General features: G+C 51.7%; 5 protein-coding genes and 2 pseudogenes across 5 annotated transcripts; 3 read left to right on the forward strand and 4 right to left on the reverse strand.

Moving 5' to 3' along the window:
• Positions 1–3,650: 3,650 nt before the first annotated feature.
• SAPIO_CDS7130 lies at positions 3,651–5,210 on the forward strand (annotated as a pseudogene; the record flags this gene model as incomplete).
• A 639-nt stretch (positions 5,211–5,849) lies between these two features.
• On the reverse strand, positions 5,850–7,398 carry SAPIO_CDS7131 (DNA damage-inducible protein 1; the record flags this gene model as incomplete). Its single annotated transcript, XM_016789048.1, has 3 exons — positions 5,850–6,568; positions 6,737–7,326; positions 7,376–7,398. 3 exons carry the CDS (start codon positions 7,396–7,398, stop codon positions 5,850–5,852), a joined length of 1,332 nt encoding a protein of 443 aa, XP_016640875.1.
• A 3,577-nt stretch (positions 7,399–10,975) lies between these two features.
• SAPIO_CDS7132 (uncharacterized protein) lies at positions 10,976–11,948 on the forward strand (the record flags this gene model as incomplete). The annotated part of the gene is made up of 4 exons (XM_016789049.1): positions 10,976–11,188; positions 11,258–11,671; positions 11,748–11,834; positions 11,913–11,948. The coding sequence occupies 4 exons, from the start codon at positions 10,976–10,978 to the stop codon at positions 11,946–11,948; spliced, it is 750 nt and encodes a 249-aa protein (XP_016640876.1).
• Positions 11,949–12,242: 294 nt separating this feature from the next.
• Positions 12,243–12,941, reverse strand: SAPIO_CDS7133 (annotated as a pseudogene; the record flags this gene model as incomplete).
• Positions 12,942–13,641: 700 nt separating this feature from the next.
• SAPIO_CDS7134 (putative nucleolar GTP-binding protein 1) lies at positions 13,642–16,056 on the forward strand (the record flags this gene model as incomplete). Its single annotated transcript, XM_016789050.1, has 7 exons — positions 13,642–13,858; positions 13,980–14,032; positions 14,093–14,423; positions 14,490–14,598; positions 14,659–14,749; positions 14,810–15,952; positions 16,015–16,056. The coding sequence occupies 7 exons, from the start codon at positions 13,642–13,644 to the stop codon at positions 16,054–16,056; spliced, it is 1,986 nt and encodes a 661-aa protein (XP_016640877.1).
• A 537-nt stretch (positions 16,057–16,593) lies between these two features.
• On the reverse strand, positions 16,594–18,646 carry SAPIO_CDS7135 (uncharacterized protein; the record flags this gene model as incomplete). Its single annotated transcript, XM_016789051.1, has 8 exons — positions 16,594–16,782; positions 16,881–17,035; positions 17,114–17,656; positions 17,745–18,090; positions 18,174–18,201; positions 18,278–18,337; positions 18,423–18,447; positions 18,601–18,646. The coding sequence occupies 8 exons, from the start codon at positions 18,644–18,646 to the stop codon at positions 16,594–16,596; spliced, it is 1,392 nt and encodes a 463-aa protein (XP_016640878.1).
• A 926-nt stretch (positions 18,647–19,572) lies between these two features.
• On the reverse strand, positions 19,573–20,390 carry SAPIO_CDS7136 (54S ribosomal protein L4, mitochondrial; the record flags this gene model as incomplete). The annotated part of the gene is made up of 2 exons (XM_016789052.1): positions 19,573–19,776; positions 19,863–20,390. The coding sequence occupies 2 exons, from the start codon at positions 20,388–20,390 to the stop codon at positions 19,573–19,575; spliced, it is 732 nt and encodes a 243-aa protein (XP_016640879.1).
• Between the last annotated feature and the right edge of the window lie 789 nt (positions 20,391–21,179).

The raw sequence follows: 21,179 nt of genomic DNA on the forward strand, positions 1-21,179 counted from the left end.
CCGGTCTCTTCCATCCCCCCTCTCCCACCGATGCTTCTTCGGCACTAACACGGCGCCGACATCAGTTGCATACGAAGTCCCGGGGCTCCACCTGCAACGCTTACTACATGGTAACTTGATGCAGGTGCTCGGGTTCGGATCAACCGAGCTCATGGCATCTTACACGACACTTCACAGGGGATTGTTACCAAACGTAGAGCCGCACACCGAAGAGAACGCTCAATACTTCGTACTTCGTAGATCCCGATTGGAAAAGTCGCTTCCCGACTTCGTACAGTGAGCGTCCTGGGATACCAATCCAACCATTGTCGAACCCTACTTCGGAAGAGGACGGGACGGCCGACCATCGAGCACTGGGATGTGAGCACAGTTGCAGTGGAGAGGAGACTCGAGGCAGCTTACGTAGCACTGCATCGCCATTCACTCTTGTTCGTGAAACCCCCTCCCCTTGCGGGATAGAGAGATTGGCTGGGAGCTTCGGAGCCAGAGGAAAAAGCAATTACTGCTTGCCCATCCCCCTCAACTACGCGGACGAAGATGCGGCTGCATTACATTATGTTGCAAATAAACAAGGAGTCCCGTGGAATCTCAAATCGATCTGGCCAATAGATGCGAGAAAAGTTCTACTTCAGGGCATTCTGTCGTTCTCATGATAATACTCATGGAGGGTACTCTCCTGTTAGGACAACAACACATCGACTCAGTCAACGAGGGCTATGAATGACGCTCTCGCCTTGCACGCAGTAAGACGCTTGATCCCGCGAAAGTGGCCAACCCCACGCCACGCGGTTGGCCATGACTCAAGAAACCAATGGCGTTCTAAGCCCTCTATACAAAAGGATTTACATTATTATGTTTGTAGTTTGAACTTCACTAGTGACCAGTTGTTCTACTTTAAGCCTTTGGAGGGCAGTGAACTTCGCCGCCTGTCTCAGTTCCGAGACGAAAGCCGGAGAATAAGAATATCGATTATCTTTTAGCCTCCCGTTCAGCCTAAAGCAAATACGCAAGTATAAGTGTTTGCTCGTTGATACCCTACAATAGGCGCCCAACACCGTCAGGACACAGTCAACGCACCCAATGTATGCGTATGTTGGATATTTGAAAAAAAGAAAGAAAGAAAAAAAAACAGCTGGAAGAAAAAGAAAGTATGAATATCTGTGTGTCTGGAGTAGGTCTCAGGTCACGTACCAAGGCAAGCAAGCAGCTTTCCCTTTCGTCTTGCCCAACCTCTGCGTCTCCTGATCCCGCTCATTTCTGATCTAAGGAGATGTCGGGAAATGGGGTGCCTGCTTCCCCCGAGAACCACTGCTGTGAAAGCCTGTGATCGGGAAAATCTGGAAGCCGGATCATCCGTGCCCTCCGGCCGGCTCCATCACAAAATTTTCGCCACCTCTACTGCGGGCTGCTCATCACCTTCGGATCCACAGGTTGGAGCATTCCTTTTGCGCAAAGTCTAGACTCTCTTGGAACCTCGGGATATGTGAGTCGAGTCGTACCGGTGCTTGTGGGTTATAACCGGAACGGAGCAACTTTTTGTCCTCCGTCCCTCGGTGATACCGACCTGTCGGTTCTGTAATAACCGTCGAACCGACGAACCACCTGCCTTGGCCTTTCAGGTAGCCGCGCTTTAACGAAAGGCCCTATCAAGTACTGCACAAGTAAAACTTCGCGCACCAATTAACTTGGTTCATGCGAAGTAAGTACGGAAGAGGCACGGAGATTGCGCCCGGTTTGGAAGTTCCGGTAGAACACGCACAAACAAGCCCGCTATGAAGTAATAATGGAGGTGAGGTTGTATGGGTATTCATCATCACCTCGCCTCTCCCTGCGGTTGACGTGGGAATGCTACTCCACCTCCAGGACAGAATATCGGTATTCTCCTCGCCCTACACAGAAATCGGTTGACCCTGACTATACTAGATGTCATAAGTCCGATGAAAGGTTATAACTCGACAGGGAAATGGCATGGGGGTAAAAGCTCGGGACCTCCGTGAATAGAGGACAGAGGGAAGCGTGAGGAGGGTTGCACTGAAGCTACACTACAATGCATCCAATGTCCTCCAGTCACCGGGAAATAATTAGATCTCGATTTCGATGTGCTCGGTCCCGGAACTACAACACGGTAATAATTACCATTAATTCTGAAGAGGTTGCCAGGCCCTTGAGGCTTCGCGCTAACTGATCGACATCCGAAGAATGTGGTGGACAGGACTGCCGGTCAAACCCGGGCAGGAACAACATTGGATCCCTTGGCCTGGCCAATTCAAGTGTAGTGTGGCGGACCTTATTTCGTATGCAGCCTACCTACCAAGGATTTCGTCGTTGATCTCAGCAGCCGCGCCTGCCTACCAAACCCACTTCAGGGTCCAGTGAAAAGGACTTCTGAGCGGATGAAAAAATTGTGAGATGCAAGAGAGTGCCCATCACACCACAGAGCAGCTCACCGTGAAAAATAACACCCTTCGAGGTAAAGAATGACAAGACGGGACGCCTTGACCACGCCTTTTCATGCGTTCAGGTGGGCGAGATCTTCTCTCTAGATTGACGTGTCGTAATAAAGCTCGGAAGGCTCGCGTGGCTTGAGAGGCCAGGGCCAGGCAAAGTGACTGATCTCTACCGTCTTAGAGGGCCAGACCCATGTTGAGCCACCCCTTCCTGGGAACCTGTCACATTTCAACCCCAGGTGCTCATCTGTGCTAGTCAAGCCGCCACCGTAGCATCGCGCTGTAGTTTACAAATGAGGACCTAGCCAGTTCATGATGCCGATGCCGATGTGCTTCTAGTCCTACTTTGGAATGATCATAATTACGAGATACAGTAGTGCGTCTCTCGTCACCCACATAACGCTACGAAATAACGGCCAAGAAGCTAACAAAGGGCATCTGATCGGCGGGAGAAATTACATTGAAAAGTTCTCCATCACAAGAAACCCTGGTTAGAACAGGGACATCATTTGCCCACCACAAACGCCTGAAGGAGAAAACCGGTGGGTACACTTAAAAAAAAGAAGAGCCTCAAGTTCCTTGGCCCTGTCGCGTACGAGGTACACTAGGACGAGGTGGTCTAGATCCGGCGTTAACTTGAAATGTAAATCCGACACTGCCGTCTCAATGAAGTATGTCTCCGTCCTCCATCTGCGCTGTCGATCAAGGCTCTGGACATGGAAGGTTGGACGGAGATTGAAACGTGAGAGTACTTCGTATTGTTGCCACACTTTGAAGAAACGTGAGATACAGCTCAAGCTATCGATTTTACAGCAAAAAGTAGCAACAATATTGCGTGTCATTTGCTTCATTCAAACTTCCTCCATGATCTCGAGCTCCTTTAATGAGTGAGACGAAGGATGCGTAGTTAGATAACAGCTGTGGGCAGCCGCCACCATGCGGAAGCTGCTTAGCCCCCACCTCCAACCACACCTCAACTTCAGAGAAATTTCAATGGCAGAAATTTTCAGTGAACCGCTTCTTGTAGTGAGATACGGCTGCATGTGCTCCAACTTTGGCTTCACTAAGTTTCATTTCCCAGCCCGATCCCGGGCGTTTAAAATCCTCTAGCCCATAACCCTGAATAAATCGGGAATAAGGCTTCTAGAAGCCTGATAATCACACTTTACGAAAGAGAGGAAAACCTCACCCCCAACCTCAGCCATGTTCGCCGTCAAGGGCTGGTCCGTCCCAACGGACGCCCTCAAAACCGAGCAGCTCCCATCCGGCCATGGCGGCAGCGGGCAGTCCAAGTCCCGGTCCAAGAAGAGAAAGCGACCGGGCGCTGACGTGACGTCTGAGAACGTCGCGTCCATGTATGAAAAAGTTATCGAGGGGAAAAGCGAGGGCGGGAAGAAGGCTGGTGAGAAGGGAGGATCGAAGAGGCAGAAGAAGGGCGGTAAGGGAGAGGATGATGAGTTGAGGAAGAATCAGGACACCGAGAAGAGCGACAAGGCTGAGAAAGCGAAGCCTGAAGTCGGTGATTCTGAGGAAGCCGATGAGAAGGACTTGAAGAAGAAGGCTAAACAGGATAAGAAGGATAAGAAGCGGGAGAAAAAGACCAAGAAAGACGGCCAACCCAAGGAAAGCGATGATCTCCCAACCGGCAAGAACCCAACCCCAACATCAGAACCCCCCAAGCCACCTCCATCCCTCGCGCACCCCGCCCCTCCCAAACTCACCCCCCTCCAAGCCGCCATGCGCGCCAAGCTCATCCCCGCGCGCTTCCGCCACCTCAACGAAACCCTCTATACCCGCCCCTCCGACGAAGCCTTCAAGCTCTTCCAGGACTCCCCCGAGATGTTCGAAGAGTACCACGCGGGCTTCCGCCAGCAGGTCAACGTGTGGCCCGAGAACCCCGTCGACGGCTTCATCGAAGCCGTGCGCGTCCGCGCTGCCGTCTCCCAACCGCCGCGAGAGAGGCGGGGTGCTCCCTCCCGGAAACCCGCCCCCCCTCCCGCTGCCGCGCCGGGAGGTGTCCAGGCTCTGCCTAGGACGGGAGGGCTCTGCACCGTTGCCGATCTAGGCTGCGGAGACGCCCGTCTCGCAACTGTCCTCCAGCCTGAAAAGGATAAACTGAACCTCAACATCCTCAGCTTCGATCTGCAGAACCCGAGCCCTCTCGTGACGAAGGCAGACATCGCCAACCTCCCGCTGGAAGACGGCTCCGTCAATGTGGCCATCTTCTGCCTCGCCCTCATGGGCACCAACTGGCTCGACTTCATCGACGAGGCCTACCGCATCCTGCACTGGAAGGGCGAGCTCTGGATCGCGGAGATTAAGTCCCGCTTCGGCCGTGTGAACTCTAGGCCCGGCGGAAATAACCCCGTCGCGCATAGCGTGGGCAACAGGAAGAAGGCCGCCGTCGCCGCGAAGGGTAAACCGGCCGAGGCAGCCGACTTCTCGCAGGACTTGGCTGTCGAGGTCGATGGACAGGTTGATGGGCGGAATGAGACGGATGTTTCGGCATTTGTTGAGGCGTTGAGGAAGCGCGGATTTTTGCTCAAGGGGGAGAGGTTTGAGGCTGTTGATATGTCGAATAAGATGTTTGTGAGGATGAATTTCATCAAGGCGGCCTCGCCTTCGACGGGCGAGGAGGAGAAGAAGGAGAGTGGTGGCGCCGGTGGTGGTATGCGCAAGGGAAAGAAGGGAGAATGGCCACCGGTTGTTGAGAAGGTGGATGAGAGCAAGATTCTGAAGCCGTGTGTCTACAAACTAAGGTGAACGAGGAGAGTTTCGAGTGAGGAGCAAGGCAAAGTAGTGGCAATACGATACGATACAGGCCACCTCGTGGTTAAAAAGAGCGTTTAAGAGAACATGGGCTTAGCAATGTTGTGAATAAGATCTCCTACTTCCGGTCCGAGGACAGGAAAAAGGACAGTTTCATTGTAGCATCATACATCCATCACCCAGTCTCCACACAAATCCGGAACACTACTCCTCGACCTCACTTACAAACATACAAGACGTATAAAACTACCCATGAGGACCCACAAGCGAGGGCCAGTCGATTCTTGATCTAGACACTAATGTATCCCGAATCTAAGGCCAAACAACCGTAAAAAATCTTGCTCACAAAATGACCGAGATGTGAAGTGAAAACGAGAATGTCCGAACGCAAAGTTGTGTCCATTCGTCTTGGTTTAGATCCCAAATCAAGAGAGAAATTGCATGTATCGTTTTCCTCCACAAACACGCACACCAACACACATGAGACCCTTTCCACGCCATGCATGCTTTCCCAAATGCTTTTTTGTTTTTTAGACTCTGTTATAGAGCATTGAAATGAAATCAAGAATTGGTTTCTAGATGTTGAATTCGAAGGAAGCCCTCTAGGAGGTGCGACGAGAAGAAGGTGGGTGCTCAGGCACCAAAGAGGAGACCTGCAGCTACCTCGACATTGCCATCTGTAGCATGCAAAGCGTTGACGGCCGCCTCTCTTGAGAAGCCCAACATCACTAACTTGTTAATGTCGTCCTCCGAGAACTTGGCTTGCGCGGGACCGGCCGGTGGCGCCTGGGGCGCTGGCTGGGGTGCTGGCTGGGAGGGCCCAGTGCTGGTCGCCGGTCCAGCCGTACCCTGTGCAACTTCCTCTTGGCCATCAGGACCTTTTACAGCACCGGATTTTTGTCCAATCCTGGTGCCCGCGGGGCCGGGGATCGTGGGTTCCTGCACAAACGCCTCTTCTTGGTCCTTGGGAATGTCAGCAGGCCCCAAGAAAGGAACCTCGTGTCCCTGTATAATGAGCTTATCCTTCGCGAGGTCCAAAACAGCCTGGTGCCTCTTGAGCATGTCGAGGCCAAGGAGAAGATCGACAGCCTTACCCTCCATAACGGTAAAGCTACATGGAAGGAAGAGACTGCCAATCTTGATCTGGAACAGGTGAACGCGGCCAATGATATTTGCTGTGCCTACACCACGGGCAATACCAGAGAACCGTCTGTCAACCAGGCGCATGATGCCGCAGGCCTCGGCACAGGATGGAGACATGACCGTTGCTTGAGCTCCCGAGTCCACCAGAGCCTTGACAGTGTGGCCATTAATCTCAACATTGACGTAGAGCATGTGCACGGTACCGAAGACTAGAAACAATGAAAGGCATCACGTTAGCTCCGCTAATATTCTAATGGGGACCGCAAAGTAAGAGAGCAAGAACAACAACAAGAACAACAACAACAACAAGAACAACAACAACAACAAGAACAAGAAGAAGAAGAAGAAGAAGAAGAAGAAGAAGAAGATATTCCTACCTTCTGGGTTGTATTCCATGGCGTTTTGAAGGTTTTCCATGACTCGCTCTTGACGAATCATCTCCTCAATCCGCCTCTGCTTTTCAATATCGAAGGGGTCGTCGTTGAGACCCTGGATGAGCTGTTGCCGCTCGAACCTCTCTCGCTCTTCTCGCGCATGGTGATCGTTTATGATCTGGGCGAAACGCTGGGGGTCTTCTAAGGCGGCGGCTAGCTCTGGGTTCTGGCGCTGGAGCTCCTGACGAGCTGTCGGGGACCCTAGGATCCGCAGTCGCACAACCTCGGGATCAGGCTGGCCAGCCCTCCGCCTAGCAGGGCGCCTAGTCTCGGGAAGACCTGTGGTTCCTCGCATGTCTCGTACGTGGAGGGCTAGCATGTCGTTATCTCTAATCTGGAGCTGTTCCAAGGTTCGGGAGGGATCGCCGATGAGGTTGCCATTGTGGTAGAGGTGTTGGGAGGCGGGGTCGATGTGAGTTTCTCGGTGTATGGAGTCACGCAAGGTAGCTACCGTCATATCAGGGAAGACATCGAGTGTGAGAAGCTGGTCTTGTTCGTCGACCTCGGGGTTCGTGATGTTGAGCGTGATACGCCTGCAGCATCGGAGTTGGTCAGCACACGCTATCTGAATAACATCAATACCAGAAATGCAAGGAAGCGCACATTTTCTCTTGTTCTGACCGCCTTGGGTCGGCAGGATGGTGGGATATATTATATCAGACCAGAAAGTTAGTGTCTTGCGGAGGGCCGCGAATCGATTGTGAATACAGGATTCGTTTGCACGGAGAGAATAGCTTCGGCGTGCGTGAGGTAGCGTGATGGTGAGGGAAAGATGAACGTGGTCTCAAAAAAATCAGTCTGAGGAGGTGGCTGGCTGCACGGGGTCAGATAAAGGTAGTCTGATGCCGGCGACGGGAACTAGCGCGATGGGGGATGGTGGATATGGTGTTTCCGCGTGCCAATGGTCGAGATGGGGTCAGGGACGTGTTTACCCAAGTAAGAGAGGTGCAGGAGAGAAGTGGGTAGGGAAGAATGAGGAGAAGCAGCCGTTTGAATGGGGAAGTTGAGAAGCCGCAGGGAGCGAGATGGGGTGGACGGTTCGGTGGTCGGTCGACGACGGTTGGCGGTACAATTTGAATTGTGAATTGTAATGGACGATGTAATCAAAAGTGTGTAAGCAGGAGGACACCGAGTTGGAATTAGAATTGCATGGAAGGCAGTGGGAAGCAGCAGAATGAGCAGGCAGAAGCAGGTGCAAAGACTAGGTGCAGGTGCAGGACAGTCTTCTTGTGACAATGGCAGCAGGAGTTGAGCTGACTGGAGGACGAACGAGGTACAAATAGTGGTGGTGCTGGTGGTACGTAGTGGTCGGTAGTGGTGGCGGGGTAATCCGATTGCTTGGAAAGGTTCAGTCAACTTTGGGCCGGGCTTTTGGGGGAGGTGGCAAGCCCAGTCGTCTTTGCCCTGGCCCAAGCTCGATGCTGGATTTGGGTGGATTTTGGTGGATTAGGTGGATTATGTAGGTGGATTTGGGGGCCCTTGCCTGACCAGGCCAGCTGCTGCGGCCTGTCGCTCCAAGAGAGAAGGTCCAAGGGGCGAGGGACGAGGGAGGAGGGGTACATTTAGCCCAAACCCGAATTTAGAAGGCAAAGTTCAAAGCTCCCGCCCCAGAACGGCAACCACGTTACGCGGTCTCAATACACATCTTGTTCGCTAAGCTCCATGATGATGACCCATGTGCTGTTTGCGGGTCCACGGAGGGAGGATTTTTGATTCCTTCTCTTGTACCGTACGATAATGGTCTCTGGTTTGTCGGCAGATCCTTTTGTCGGGAATTACTCGCTAATATCTTTTCCCCGTTTGCTTCAAAGAGAAACCATGGGGCACGACCTCACTTCAACAATAGCTCAGCGTTTCCTTCGTACAGCTCGGAGCTTGGACCTTGGCCAGATGCTGCCAGAGGCTAAGTTAGCGAAGGGTAGTGGGTAAGAGAATGAAGGACAGCAACGCAGCTATGATGAAATGATGTTGAGGTGAGGTGAGGAGTGAGTCCGATACTTTCATATCATTAAAGTTTATTCTCCTCAAATCTCCAGTGTAACGAGACTCAAGACCATTGTGACTTGATGCCTCCGCCGGCTTCCTCGCTGTATCGCACGGCTGGCCTGTCCAGCAGTCCAGCAGACCAGTGACAGCACGCTCCCCGCTGCCCCGGTTTATAGTACAAGTACACCGGTCACAGTCTAATGTAACACAACTCCAATATTATGGGGTGGCGACGAAGTGACTGAGCTAGGCTGACGGAGATGACGTCTGCCTAGAGGGGCCACTGGGCCACATATTTAAAGCCAGGGCAGGCAAAAGCAGCTTATCTCCGTGGCCCAGAGGCTGCCGACGCGGAAAGGTCGGACGCGGACTTCTCTGATTTAGAAACTTCCAGATGTATTTTGGAAACCCTGATCTTCCTCTTTTAGAGTCATAATTTTCCTTCAGCCTCCTTTCTCACAGGCAAAGGATCTTGCCGGCCAAGCCGGGCTATCCTGGAGGAGGAATCAGTGTCCCTGGATCCAGGACAGGGGGGCAAATAATCCTCCATTCCAGAATCTGATGCATCACTTCAACTTCAGCCCTGCTGGCTTGCGTGGAGGATGACTGGGATACAGGGCATCCAATAATAGCCATCATTGATGCGTTGGCCAGACCGAACGAGACGACCGCTGCTTTGCGTTGGTTGAAGGTGAAACAACTTTTTAATCAATTCCATCAATATCCTTCTTGCTGTGAAGCGAAAAAAGAAGCCAGCACGTACTCCGTAAGCCCGTTTGGCCCATCGTGTCCTGAGCCTACCGGGTACGCCAAGCTCTAAGCTCCGGGAAGACACAGCCAAACATGGAGTGAACAAAGAGTAATGCTTTTGGCCCCCGCTGCCCAGTTCCGCACCATCCACCACGACTCGGAATGGCGTTTTGGGGATGTTTTCATTCGATGGCGACATGATCCCCCAAAGCGACAGCTCCTCACTACCGGATTTTTCAGTCCTGTGTGTCGCTTTGGGAAGCTATAGCTATCCAAATCCAACCAGGTGCATACGCAACTGCTATATCGGGCTCTCATATAGCGTCGATTTTCGAATCTTTTCATGCATGCGCCTTGGTCTGCCGGCTCACGATCCCAATCGTCAACCCGCCTGCTGTGCTCTTCTCTGCCGAAGTAGACGCCCATCAATGATGCTTCCACACATTCGAGAGATGCGGCCCCCACGTAGATGCTTACGGCTGCATGTCTTTGCGCTCAGTTCTTTCGCATATCGGTTATCGGCTCCGGTGGGAAAAACTTGGGACGGACGATCGTCCCACTGTTACCCCAGCTCTGACACATTCGCCGAGCTCACACATCCACATCCATGTAGAACCACTCTTTCTGAACAGACCTTGAGTGGTCTAGGCCTTCTAGAGGGGTGAGCCAAATAGGTGTTAGGTAAGGTAAATGGATGTGCATATGTGTCTGTGTGGTGGTTGTGTCTGTGTGCCTCGTCTAAGTCCACCCAAGTGAGCCCCTCTTCACGTGCGCTGAATCTATAACCCCCGAGCTAATAATGGTGGTTTCGGGATCCAACATCTCGAAGGAGCTTCGACGATATCACAAAGGAGCGGACCATCGGTTGACCTCACGCCACCAATTCAAGTCACAGAGTCACGGCTGTGGTAGAACCTGGTTTCACTTGTATGTGAAACCATTTTAACGGGGATCCTTTTTTTTTGGATGGAAACATATAAGTCTATAGTTATGGGACAGATTGTAAGCGACATGGCCAAAATGCCAGGGGAAGAGAGAACGGCCAAACCCATCCCTGCTTCGCATCATCCTCTCGGCGTCCGGCTCCGTGTTGCGGATCAGAAATTCACGTTCTCGATGGATCGGATCTCAGATCGCGTCGACTGTGATTCATACACGATGACGTCCGAGTTGCCTACAAGGGCAATTCGGCTTTAGATCTAGACTACTGCCGGCTCGGGGGAACGTCCCACCTAAACGCTCAACAGTGTGACGCTAAAATTGCCAAGCGGGGAGACTTCTCCATAAGCTTGGTCGAATGCTACTCTTTACACAGCGTATTAAAGCCAGCTAGGGGAATCAGTGGTCTCGTTGCAGGGATTCCTCCTCTTCTGCAGAAACAGAGAAACCCTCGCCAAGAGTAACTTCCTCGACAATAACTTTAGCTCCCTCCCTCCCTGAAAAACAATGGCGCAACAATGTTTTGAAGAAGTCTTGAAGAGCCTACCTGAGTCCAAGATCAAGATCAAGGGCTTAGAACTCAGGTTCAGGCCACTGGGCGTCTCTGACGAACCCGCTTGCAGCGTGGTGGAAACAGCATTTGAGAATCCAGACCATAGATGCACACCGGAAAAGGTGGGTGTCATCAGCTGTATGGATATGGTCCCGATATCCGACACTGTTTTCATGTCTCATATATATACGAAGTAGAGCAATTCGGGCTAACGGACTAATATCTACACTACCTAGTTCACGTATCGCTTAACCAAGTACTCGAAAGTCTCATGCGGTCTCTTCGCTGTCATAGACCCCCATCACTCCGGTCCCTTGTCAGAAATAGACCAGCCCACTCTAGCCAAGTTGACATGTAACGACGATACGGATGCGAAGAAGCTAGCTCTGGTTGCCCATGCAGTTTCTACAATAGGAAACTCTCCGGTCGTAACGGATGCCGACATGGCGTATCCCAAAGATTGGCGCAATGCTAAAACCAACGGCACAAGTCACACTGAGCATGGCAGGATCAGGACCATCTGCCTCCATTCGCTAGCTATTCTTCCTCAATTCCAAGGGTTTGGGCTAGGACCCCTCTTGATGAAGACCTACGTTAGATACATAGAGGAATCGAAGTTGGCTGATCGTGTGGCGTTGCTCTGCGAAGACGTAAGTTGCACTAACTACTAGATATCCTGTATCGCCAACTCATGCCCGACGATGTTGACGCTGACAATGCCGATAGCGACTTATACCCTTTTACCAAAAGTTGGGATTCGAACTCCTGGGCCCCAGTGCCGCTCAGTTTGGTGGTGGAGGTTGGTACGACATGGTAAGGTTGCAACATATACCATACGTGCGTGTCATTGCATGCACGGAAACCTGAACCCAACTCACATGAGATATGCAGGTCCTCGAGTACAACAAAGAGGAAGTAACCGCATAACTTCCTCCTGTGGCATGATATTTGGATTGGAATACTGTCGATTGTGACCCCCTGCGATCGGAACATGAGGGCCCAAGTCATGAATCGTGCTTTTTGGAAAACAGAACAGGATACAGATAGATCCATATGAATCTGACCATTGTGACTGCAAAACTCTTTCTAACTCCAGAAAAACTCGCTCTCCCTTTTAGATAGACGGTTGCTCCATCACACACCTGGATTCGTCATTTCACATTTCTAGAATTTTTCTTGTATTTTTTTTAGCCAATATATCGTCACGTCCATATTTTTTATTTAGTCGCTCGCCTTGTACTTGGCCCTGTACTCCTCCGTCCGCCTAATGTCATCCTCCGAAGCGAAGCCCTTCATGCCGTCAATGATGTCGTTCAAGGTGAGAATAGAGAAGATGGGAAGGTTGTACTCCTTCCTCAACTCTCCAATGGCGCTGGGCATAGGCTTGCTGTCATCACCATCGGGCGAAGGAAGCTTCTCCATGCGGTCCAAAGCAACGACAATACCAACGACGATACCACCCTCTTTGCGAATCTTATCAATAGCCTCCCTCTTAGCTGTACCAGCCGTGACTACGTCGTCAACAATGAGCACCTTCTTGCCCGCGAGCGGCGCGCCGACAATGTTTCCTCCCTCACCGTGGTCCTTGGCTTCCTTGCGATCGAAAGAGTAGCACTTGGAAGCGAACTTGGGGTCGAGGACACCGAGGCAGTAGGTCGTCAGGGTAGCGAGGGGAATCCCCTTGTAGGCAGGTCCGAAGACGATGTCGAACTCGAGGCCGGTGGTCTCGACGGCCTCGATGATGGTCTTGGCGTAGGCGAGGGCGATGGCTTGGAGGAGGTCGGAGCGGAAGAAGGAGCCGGCGTTGAAGAAGTAGGGGGAGATGCGCTTGGACTTGAGCTCGAAGGAGCCGAACTTGAGGACACCTCCGTCGATGGCGGCTTTGAGGAAGTCGGCCTTGTACTGGGGAAGAGAAGACATGGCTAATTTAGAAAGAAAGCGAGGGGGAGAGTGACGGTGGTATTGCGACAAAACGTAGACACAGACACGAGAGGATAGAACTGAATCAACTGCGTATGATTGAGGGTATAAGGTGGAAAGTTGGATGTCGAGGAGAATGCGACCTGTTGCTAGATACAGAATTTTTAGTGGGGTGGAGGAGGGGGGAGAGGAGGGGCAGATAGATCAGATCTCTCTGTCTTAAGTCGATTTCACAGGCAACGAGACGAGGCTTGTACGGGATTTGCAGAAGGAAAATAATCATTAAAATATCCGAGTAAAATCTACATATAATACGAGCATATAAGAATGTAGATGCTAGATATTTCTTGTCGTAATTGGATCAATATAAGGTGCCCGTCATGGCGTCCATCAATGCTCGTGAGAGATCAAAATCAATATTGCTTGAGGAGGACTTGGCCGGCTCAACTGTCACAAGAAAAAAAATACATTTGAAAGTACTTTTGCACGCGGGGCAGACAAAAAGTGGGTCCTGATAAGATAAGCCCGCTAGCCCACATTTCCCCAAAAATTCAAGGAAAGAAAAGAAATTTTTTGCCCACCGTTCGAAAACGGGCGGTCGATACTTTGGGACCTGCAACTTCCTTCAATTCCTCCTCCCTCAATATACCAAATATCCTCTCTCAGAAAAGGTGCGACGCCAGCCACAACGCCGCCCATCATGAGGACCTCTTTCAAGGATATCCCTCCGGTGCCCACGGCCCAGGAGTTTATTGATATTACCCTGAGCCGTACCCAGCGTCGTCTTCCCACCCAGATTCGCCCCGGTTTCAAGATCAGCCGTATTCGAGCCTTCTATACCAGGAAGGTCAAGTTTACCCAGGAGACATTGAGCGAGAGGCTGGGAGAGATTATCGAGGCTTTCCCTAGGTTGAATGGTGAGCTTCATTCCTTGCCATTCTGGGCTCCTGGCTTCCTCTTGCGCGGATACCGTGCACGCTCAACCTCTGCTTGTGATATTGTCTGCGCATAAACCCAATTGCTAACTCAGTTGCTCAGATGTGCACCCGTTCCACAAGGATCTTTTCAACACTCTATACGATGCCGATCACGTACGTCACTCGCAGGCTAGGATAACGTCGGGTCGAGTCTCGTTCTAATATGGTGTACAGTTCCGCATCGCCCTCGGCCAGCTTAGCACCGCCAAGCATCTCGTCGAAACAGTCTCCCGCGATTATGTCCGCCTCATCAAGTACGCCCAATCGCTCTTCCAATGCAAGCAGCTGAAGCGCGCCGCCCTCGGTCGTATGGCCACCATCGTCAAGAAGTTGAAGGAGCCCCTCCTCTACCTCGACCAAGTCCGCCAGCATCTCGGTCGTCTCCCGGCCATCGATCCCAACACCCGCACCCTCCTGATCTGCGGTTTCCCCAACACCGGAAAGTCGTCGTTCTTGAAGAGCATTACTAGGGCTGATGTTGATGTTCAACCCTATGCCTTCACGAGTAAGCTGCCCCAATATTCTCGAGGGTGTGGTCGACCGTGACTGGTTTTGCTAACCTTTTTTTCAGCCAAGAGTTTGTTTGTTGGACACTTCGATCACTCATATCTTCGGTTTTGCGCTATTGATACCCCTGGAATTTTGGATCACCCTCTCGAGGAGATGAACACCATTGAAATGTACGTCGTACTGGCAATTCTCCCTTTTCCTTTTGATGCGCATATTGACTTGGACAACAGGCAATCTATTACAGCAATTGCTCATTTGCGAGCCGCCATCCTCTACTTTATGGATCTCAGTGAACAGTGTGGTTATCCTGTGTCCGCACAGGTATGTCTTCGGAGCGCGACGTTGCCTGTGGACTGAGATGCTAACGCGGGCTTGTCGTAGATTGCGCTCTTCAAGAGTATCCGCCCCCTCTTCGCCAACAAGATTGTCTTCATCGCCATCAACAAGATCGATGTCACGAAGCCTGAGGACTTGAGCCCCGAATTGCAGGAGGAGATCCAAGGTCTCGTCAAGGCCGGAGAGGTAGCCGACATTTTGCAGCTCTCGTGCAATACCCAGGAGGGTGTCCAGGAGGCCAAGAATGCTGCCTGTGAGAGGCTTATCGCGGAGAGGGTGTCCCAGAAGCTCAAGGCTGGAACATCCAGCAGCGGTGCCATTGGTGGCCGTCTTGCCGAAGTCATGGCGCGTATCCACGTTGCTCAGCCTATGGGCGGCGCTACCCGTGAGACTTTCATCCCCGAGGCCGTGAAGGGCCTCAAGAAGTACGACAAGAATGATCCCGAGCGCCGTGTGCTTGCCCGTGATATTGAGGCCGAAAACGGTGGTGCGGGTGTTTACAACGTCGACCTCAAGAAGGATTACCTCCTCGAGAACCCTGAGTGGAAATACGACAAGATTCCCGAAATCTTCGACGGCAAGAACGTTGCCGACTACATCGACCCCGATATCGAGGCTAAGCTTGCCGAACTCGAAGCCGAGGAGGAGCGTCTCGAGGCCGAGGGTTACTATGATGACGATGAGGAGCTGACGGACGAAGAGGATCGCAAGGTCCTCGAGGATGCCGGCAAGATCCGCGAGAAGATCGCGCTTATCAGGAACGACGCGAGGTTGAAGAAGAGGCTAAAGAACCGGCCCGTCATGCCCAGGTCCAAGACCAAGAAGATGCTGTCCGAGATGGACGAGGCCCTCGACGTCCTTGGCGTGGATACTTCGCGCTTCGTCCCCGCCATGCAGGAGACCCTGCCCCGTCGCGGCAGGTCGATGACCAGGAGCCGTCTTGGCACCGAGGATGCCATGGACGTCGATACCCCCCGGTCGCAGTCGCAGTCTGCCAAGGAGCGTATTAGGGCCATGAGCAGGGCGAGGAGCCAGCCTAGGATGAATAGGCAAGAGGACGGTGTTACGGATGAGACGGCTAGGTCTAGGGCCGAGAGGCTTGCTAAGCTGAACCAGAAGAAGATGAATAGGATGGCGAGACAGGGTGAGGCTGATAGGCACGAGACGGCGTCTCTGGCTAAGCACTTGGTAAGTCAATCGCAAATCTCGAGAAATAGTATGCTTCTTACTAACGTGGCTTGTGTTTGTAGTTCTCTGGAAAACGTGGTATCGGAAAGACGAATAGGCGTTGAGCCTCTCATTTCGCTTTTAACGACATCCCTTCTCCTTTTCCTCAATATCCGCCGTTTTACTTGTTTACTTCTTCTCATCCTCTCCCTCCCACTAAAAAGGGGTGTGTCTCTATGTCGAGGCTCCCTTTATACAACTCTCACGATGACACATATACAAACAAAAAGAATAAGCCCAGGGCATGGAGGCGTTTGGCTGGCTGGTTTCGTCTTGTTGGGAAAAAGAAAAAGTTGATCCCGGGGAATTTCTTTTTTCTTTCTTTATTTTTATCAGGTTTCTTCTTACGATTACTTGCGTGAACATCTAGTAGTGGTGGTAGGAGTAGTAGTAGTAGAACGGGGAATTGATTCTTTATATTGCAGATCATTCATTGTGATGATTAGATTTTGCGAGTCGGCAGATGTTCAAAAATTGTTTATAGGCGTCTCGAGTCAGGTATTTATTTATTTATTCATATTCACTTATAGCCCTTCACTCACACTCCCACACTTGTCATAAGATAGTCCTTCTCCTCGACCTTCTTTCCCCTCCTCCAAGCTTTACTCCTCAACGTTGATACCCTCCCTGAGGCCCTCGACAACGAGCTCCTCTCCAGCGCAGCGGCGGTAGATATCCTGGACGTCGTCCGTCGTAGTCTCAAAGTGGCTGGAGGCATCGTAGCTCTTGGAGATATAGATGTGGTCCTTGGAGCCATCCTCGAGCGGCTCGTAGATGGGGATAGGGGGTCCCTAGGATAACATGTTAGTATATTGTTTACGTATTTATTTCCCCTGGGCTTCAAGAGAAGCCGAGAAAGATGCAAGCGTTTGGGGAAAATAAAACATACCATGAACTGCTCCTCAATCTTGCCGAGCCTCTCGAGACCGGGCTGGAGCTCGAGGTGGTGGTTGGCGGAAGTCTCGGCAATCGTGGAGACGATGGCGATCCAGTAACCCTTGGGGCAGACGTTGTGGGAAGAAGAGACGGTGGCAATGTAGATGTCTAAGAGGTATGTTAGCTACCAAGAACCTATTAAAACGGGGGAAGGAGGAAAGAAAACATCGATGCAAGGCCACTTACCGTTCTTGCGGCCGACCTGGTGCTGAGGAATGATCAACTGGCAAGAGTCGCTGTCACTCGTGCCAGCAAGAGGATGGTTAAGAATGCAAATGGCCCTGAGGACGTGGCCGACAACCTTGACCTTGCCAGGGAAGTAAGAGGGGTCACCAAGGATCATCTTGGACTTGGTCTCGAAGCTCATGCCATCGGCACCCGCCATGGTAGCCTTGATGCCAACAGCCTTATCACCCTCGTAGAGGATCTCGTCGACGTGGGTGTTAAGCATGTAGGTACCTCCGTAGATGGCAGAGAGGCGGGCGAAGCCTTGAGGAAGCTCTCCGAGACCGTAGAGAGGGTAGATGTAGGGGGACTTTCCGTAGCGGGCGACAGAGTTACCGTAGAGGCGGATGCGCTCGATGGCCTCGGGTGCCTTGCCGGGAACGTCGATGTATTCGCCGTCGGTAGGATAGAGGGCCATGGCGTGGCCGATGAAGTCTCGGGTTCCAGCCTCGAGGCCAAACTTGTCGTAAACATCCTTCATGGTGCACTTGTTGATGTCGAGACCTTTTGCCCATTGCTCATGTTAGCCAACCTCTTGCGTTCCGCTCAATCCCAACTCTCTCCTCTCTCTCCTCTTATAGAAGAAACCAACCCTTGTGTGTGGCAGGGTCCTTGATATCAAAGGTGCCAATCCACTCGATGAACGACTTCATTCGGCGCTTCTCAAAGATGCCCATCAAGGGCGACCTGAGAGCTTCCGCCGCATCTGAAGGGACCTTGGCGACTGTGGCCTTGGAACCGGCACCCTGCTGAACAAAGCTCCCGGCAACCTGCTTAAACTCGAGGTATCGGGTAACGTCGGTCGACACGAGGATGTTGGTGAGCTCGCCCGAGGACATGAGGAACTTGGGAACGAGGTCGATGTTCCAGTCATTCACACGGCCGTATTTCGTCCATGGCTCCTGACCCTTCTGGTAGTTTCCGTACTTCTTGTATAACTATTGTAGGGAGGAGTATAACTCGTCAGTTGCTTGCCGATAGCTAGCGGGGAATATTGGAAGGCACAGGGGCTGATGCATACCGCTTCGAGGTTGAGGGACGCGGCCTCTCTGGACACCGCAAGTTAGTTCCCCATGCAAACCGTGAGGATATAAGTCGAAATCGCCAAAAAGAACTTTAACATACCCTCCGTAGTGGTCGTTACGGTCAATGTGCAGAACCTTCTTCCCCTTAACACTCAACACGCTACAAGCGGGAAGTAACGGTACGTTAGCTAGAGCTGCCGCAGGGAAGGTAGTGGCAGCTATTTCTCGAGTACTCATATTCTTACCCAGAGAGAATGCACTCGGTCAAACCTGCACAAGTGTTAGATCCTCAATCCGTCCAAATCTCACGATATTCTCTTCGTTCTCCTCGTCGTCGGGCTTGAAACAACCCCTCCGTTATCGACATGTGCGGGGCTGTTCAAAAGGAGGGAGCGGGGAGACACAAGCATTTAGAGAGCTTACCTGTGCCGAGAACAATGACATCGTACTCCTTGGCAATCTCGTCCATGGTTGCGGAAGATATATTAGGAGATGGGTAAAAAAGAGGAAAATCAAGACGCTTGCAAAAGGGGGTTTTCAGATAGGAGACTTCGTTTTAGATTTTGCGGGTTGAGATGATGCTTTCCAAGGGGAGATTGAGGTAGGGGAAGGAGGAGGTTTTAGCGTAGGGGAGGGTTGCTTGGTGCTAGCACCGAGGAGCAGCAAGGAGGGGCAGCCACCTCGACCTGACCGCCTAAGTTGTTTAAGTGTCCGGTTGCTCAGGCTCAGGTACAAGAAATCAAATTTGATCAATATTATTATCCCATGCTAATCTGCACATGAACCATGTCGGGATCAATTGCATTTTGGGCGATCATCAGGGTCTCGATTGGCCATTTTCGTAATGCCCATCAAGAGTGGGCTGCATCGAGCCCCTTCTTCGTTGCCGGCAATCGACAAAACCGTTGAAAAAGGTCCGCCGCCAGTTCCCATCATGGAATAGCTTCATCGATTGAGCAATACTCATTTAACAATGATTTACGTATATTTATATGCAGGGATATACGGAATGCTATGCTATGCTATGCTATCTAGGCTCGTCGAGGTCTGCATTTTCATAATAGCTTTTTCTCAGAACGAAGCTCCTGCGGCGTCCATCTCCAAGATGTGAAGAAGCTTGGACAACATACGACACCCAGCAGTCCGTAAAATCCTCTCGGTTTGTACCAAGTGAGGCTATATAAGAAAACAATAATAGCATTGATTTTGTCTTTAAGAATGCGAAAATCTATGTATTATACATATCATACAACCATGGGCGAGTTTGCTGCATGCTCGAGCTCTCTAGCACATCCTCTCCATCTCCAAGTTCAAATCATATATGAGCGCCGACATTATGGCAAAGGGCTGTTGGTGCGAGGCAGAGAACAAGCTGTTTTCTAGCCATTCTGCCGTTTAAGCCGGAGCCGACTTAGGAGCCTCAGACTTGGCCCTCGCTTCCTCCTCCTCAAAGAACTCCTGATCCTCCAGCGGCACGTAGACGTCTCCGTCGCCAGTCAGGTTGATTTCGGGGTCGTTCTTTGCAATTTCGTACGCATCCTCCCAGAGGTAGTATCGTTCCGTCAAGACGTGCTTGATAGCCTTCATCGTTTGCTTGACCTAAATAGGGAGACACAGAAAAATGTTAGCTCAACAATTCTGGAATCGAGAGTATTAACGAAGATTGAAAGACTGGGTAAACATACCGCATCGTCCCTGTTCTTCGACTCAGCAGCTCCGAATCCCATATTGGCCCGTTTCCTCTCCTTATCCGCCGTCGAGATCCTGTTCCTCTCCCGACAGCACACCCACCAGAGCCTCTGCAAGTCGTCCCAGCTCTTCCTTCGCAGCTCCTCGACCGACCACGCCCGTCCGTGCTCTCTGTCCTCCGCTGGCGTGTTCATCAACTTGTCGGGGCCCGCGAAGAATGCGTAGAGGCCGTGATTCGGGTCCACCTCGATTTTGGGGAGGAATTCGACGGGTTTAGGTAGCGGCACATTCGACACGGATACGGGCTCGCGGAGTCCCGTCCTTCGGAGAGCGCTTACTCCTCGGAAGCGGTTGTTATCTCTCGTCTTGCTGTGCTTCGTCCTCTTGCACTGCGGCGCGGTGGTCGCAAAGGTTCGTGTCGCGGCAAACACCGACGGTTGGGTGATCGCCGTTGCGCCGAGCTGGAGCTCGCGTGGCCGCAGGAGTCTGCCTATGCAAGGCTTGGTGGCGATTAGACTCGCCATTGGGGTGGGTGCTGTTGAGGAGGATTCTTTATACGAATGTCTCTCTCTTACGATCTTCGATCATCTTTCTTCTTGGAAGCTCTCAATGAGATAGAAATTTGCTGGCCAATCAGAGCAATTCAGATTTCGGGGTCGGGAGTTCTATTTTACGAATGTCACGTGATTATATCGAGTGGCCTGAACGATGCACCCAAAAGCCGTGCCATATCTTTTAGATGATGAAACTCGTGTTACTTGTAGAATCAGCTCTCCTCTCCCAACTCACGACATAAATCAGGTAGTGTATATTCCCCATATCTACTCCAGCCATAATAATAACAAATCTTGATACAAATACGGAGCCGTCCAGTCACGTGTTGCTTGTTAATGTTGTTAATCCGACGATGGACGATGTCACTCCCGCCAGTCGAGACCCTCCCAGAATGGAATTATTCGAGAACAGCGCAATCTCGAGTGTGCATCCCACGTCGTCGTTGGCGGACCGGTAAATCCGGAATTTTTCAGATTGTGAGACTGAAGGTGCCACCCCCCCATCCTGTGCCGCCCGGCCACCTTTACATGTTCATGTATGTTCCTGGAGGTGCCAATGTTCGGCCGACGACGCCCCAGGTTCCGTGCGTGCAGACGGCGATGCGGTAGGGATCTTTCAGCATGGTATTATATCTGCCTATACGCAAGTAATCGTGCCGCGAACGATACCCTATCTCGCACTGGATTATTTCGTATTGTTGGCCACGTTTGAGATGATAATTTAGAGGTCGATTTGAAGAGGCAATCGCGGGGACAAGA

Source organism: Scedosporium apiospermum (assembly GCF_000732125.1).
Source record: "Scedosporium apiospermum strain IHEM 14462 chromosome Unknown SEQ_SAPIO_0110, whole genome shotgun sequence".
NCBI lineage: Eukaryota > Fungi > Ascomycota > Sordariomycetes > Microascales > Microascaceae > Scedosporium > Scedosporium apiospermum.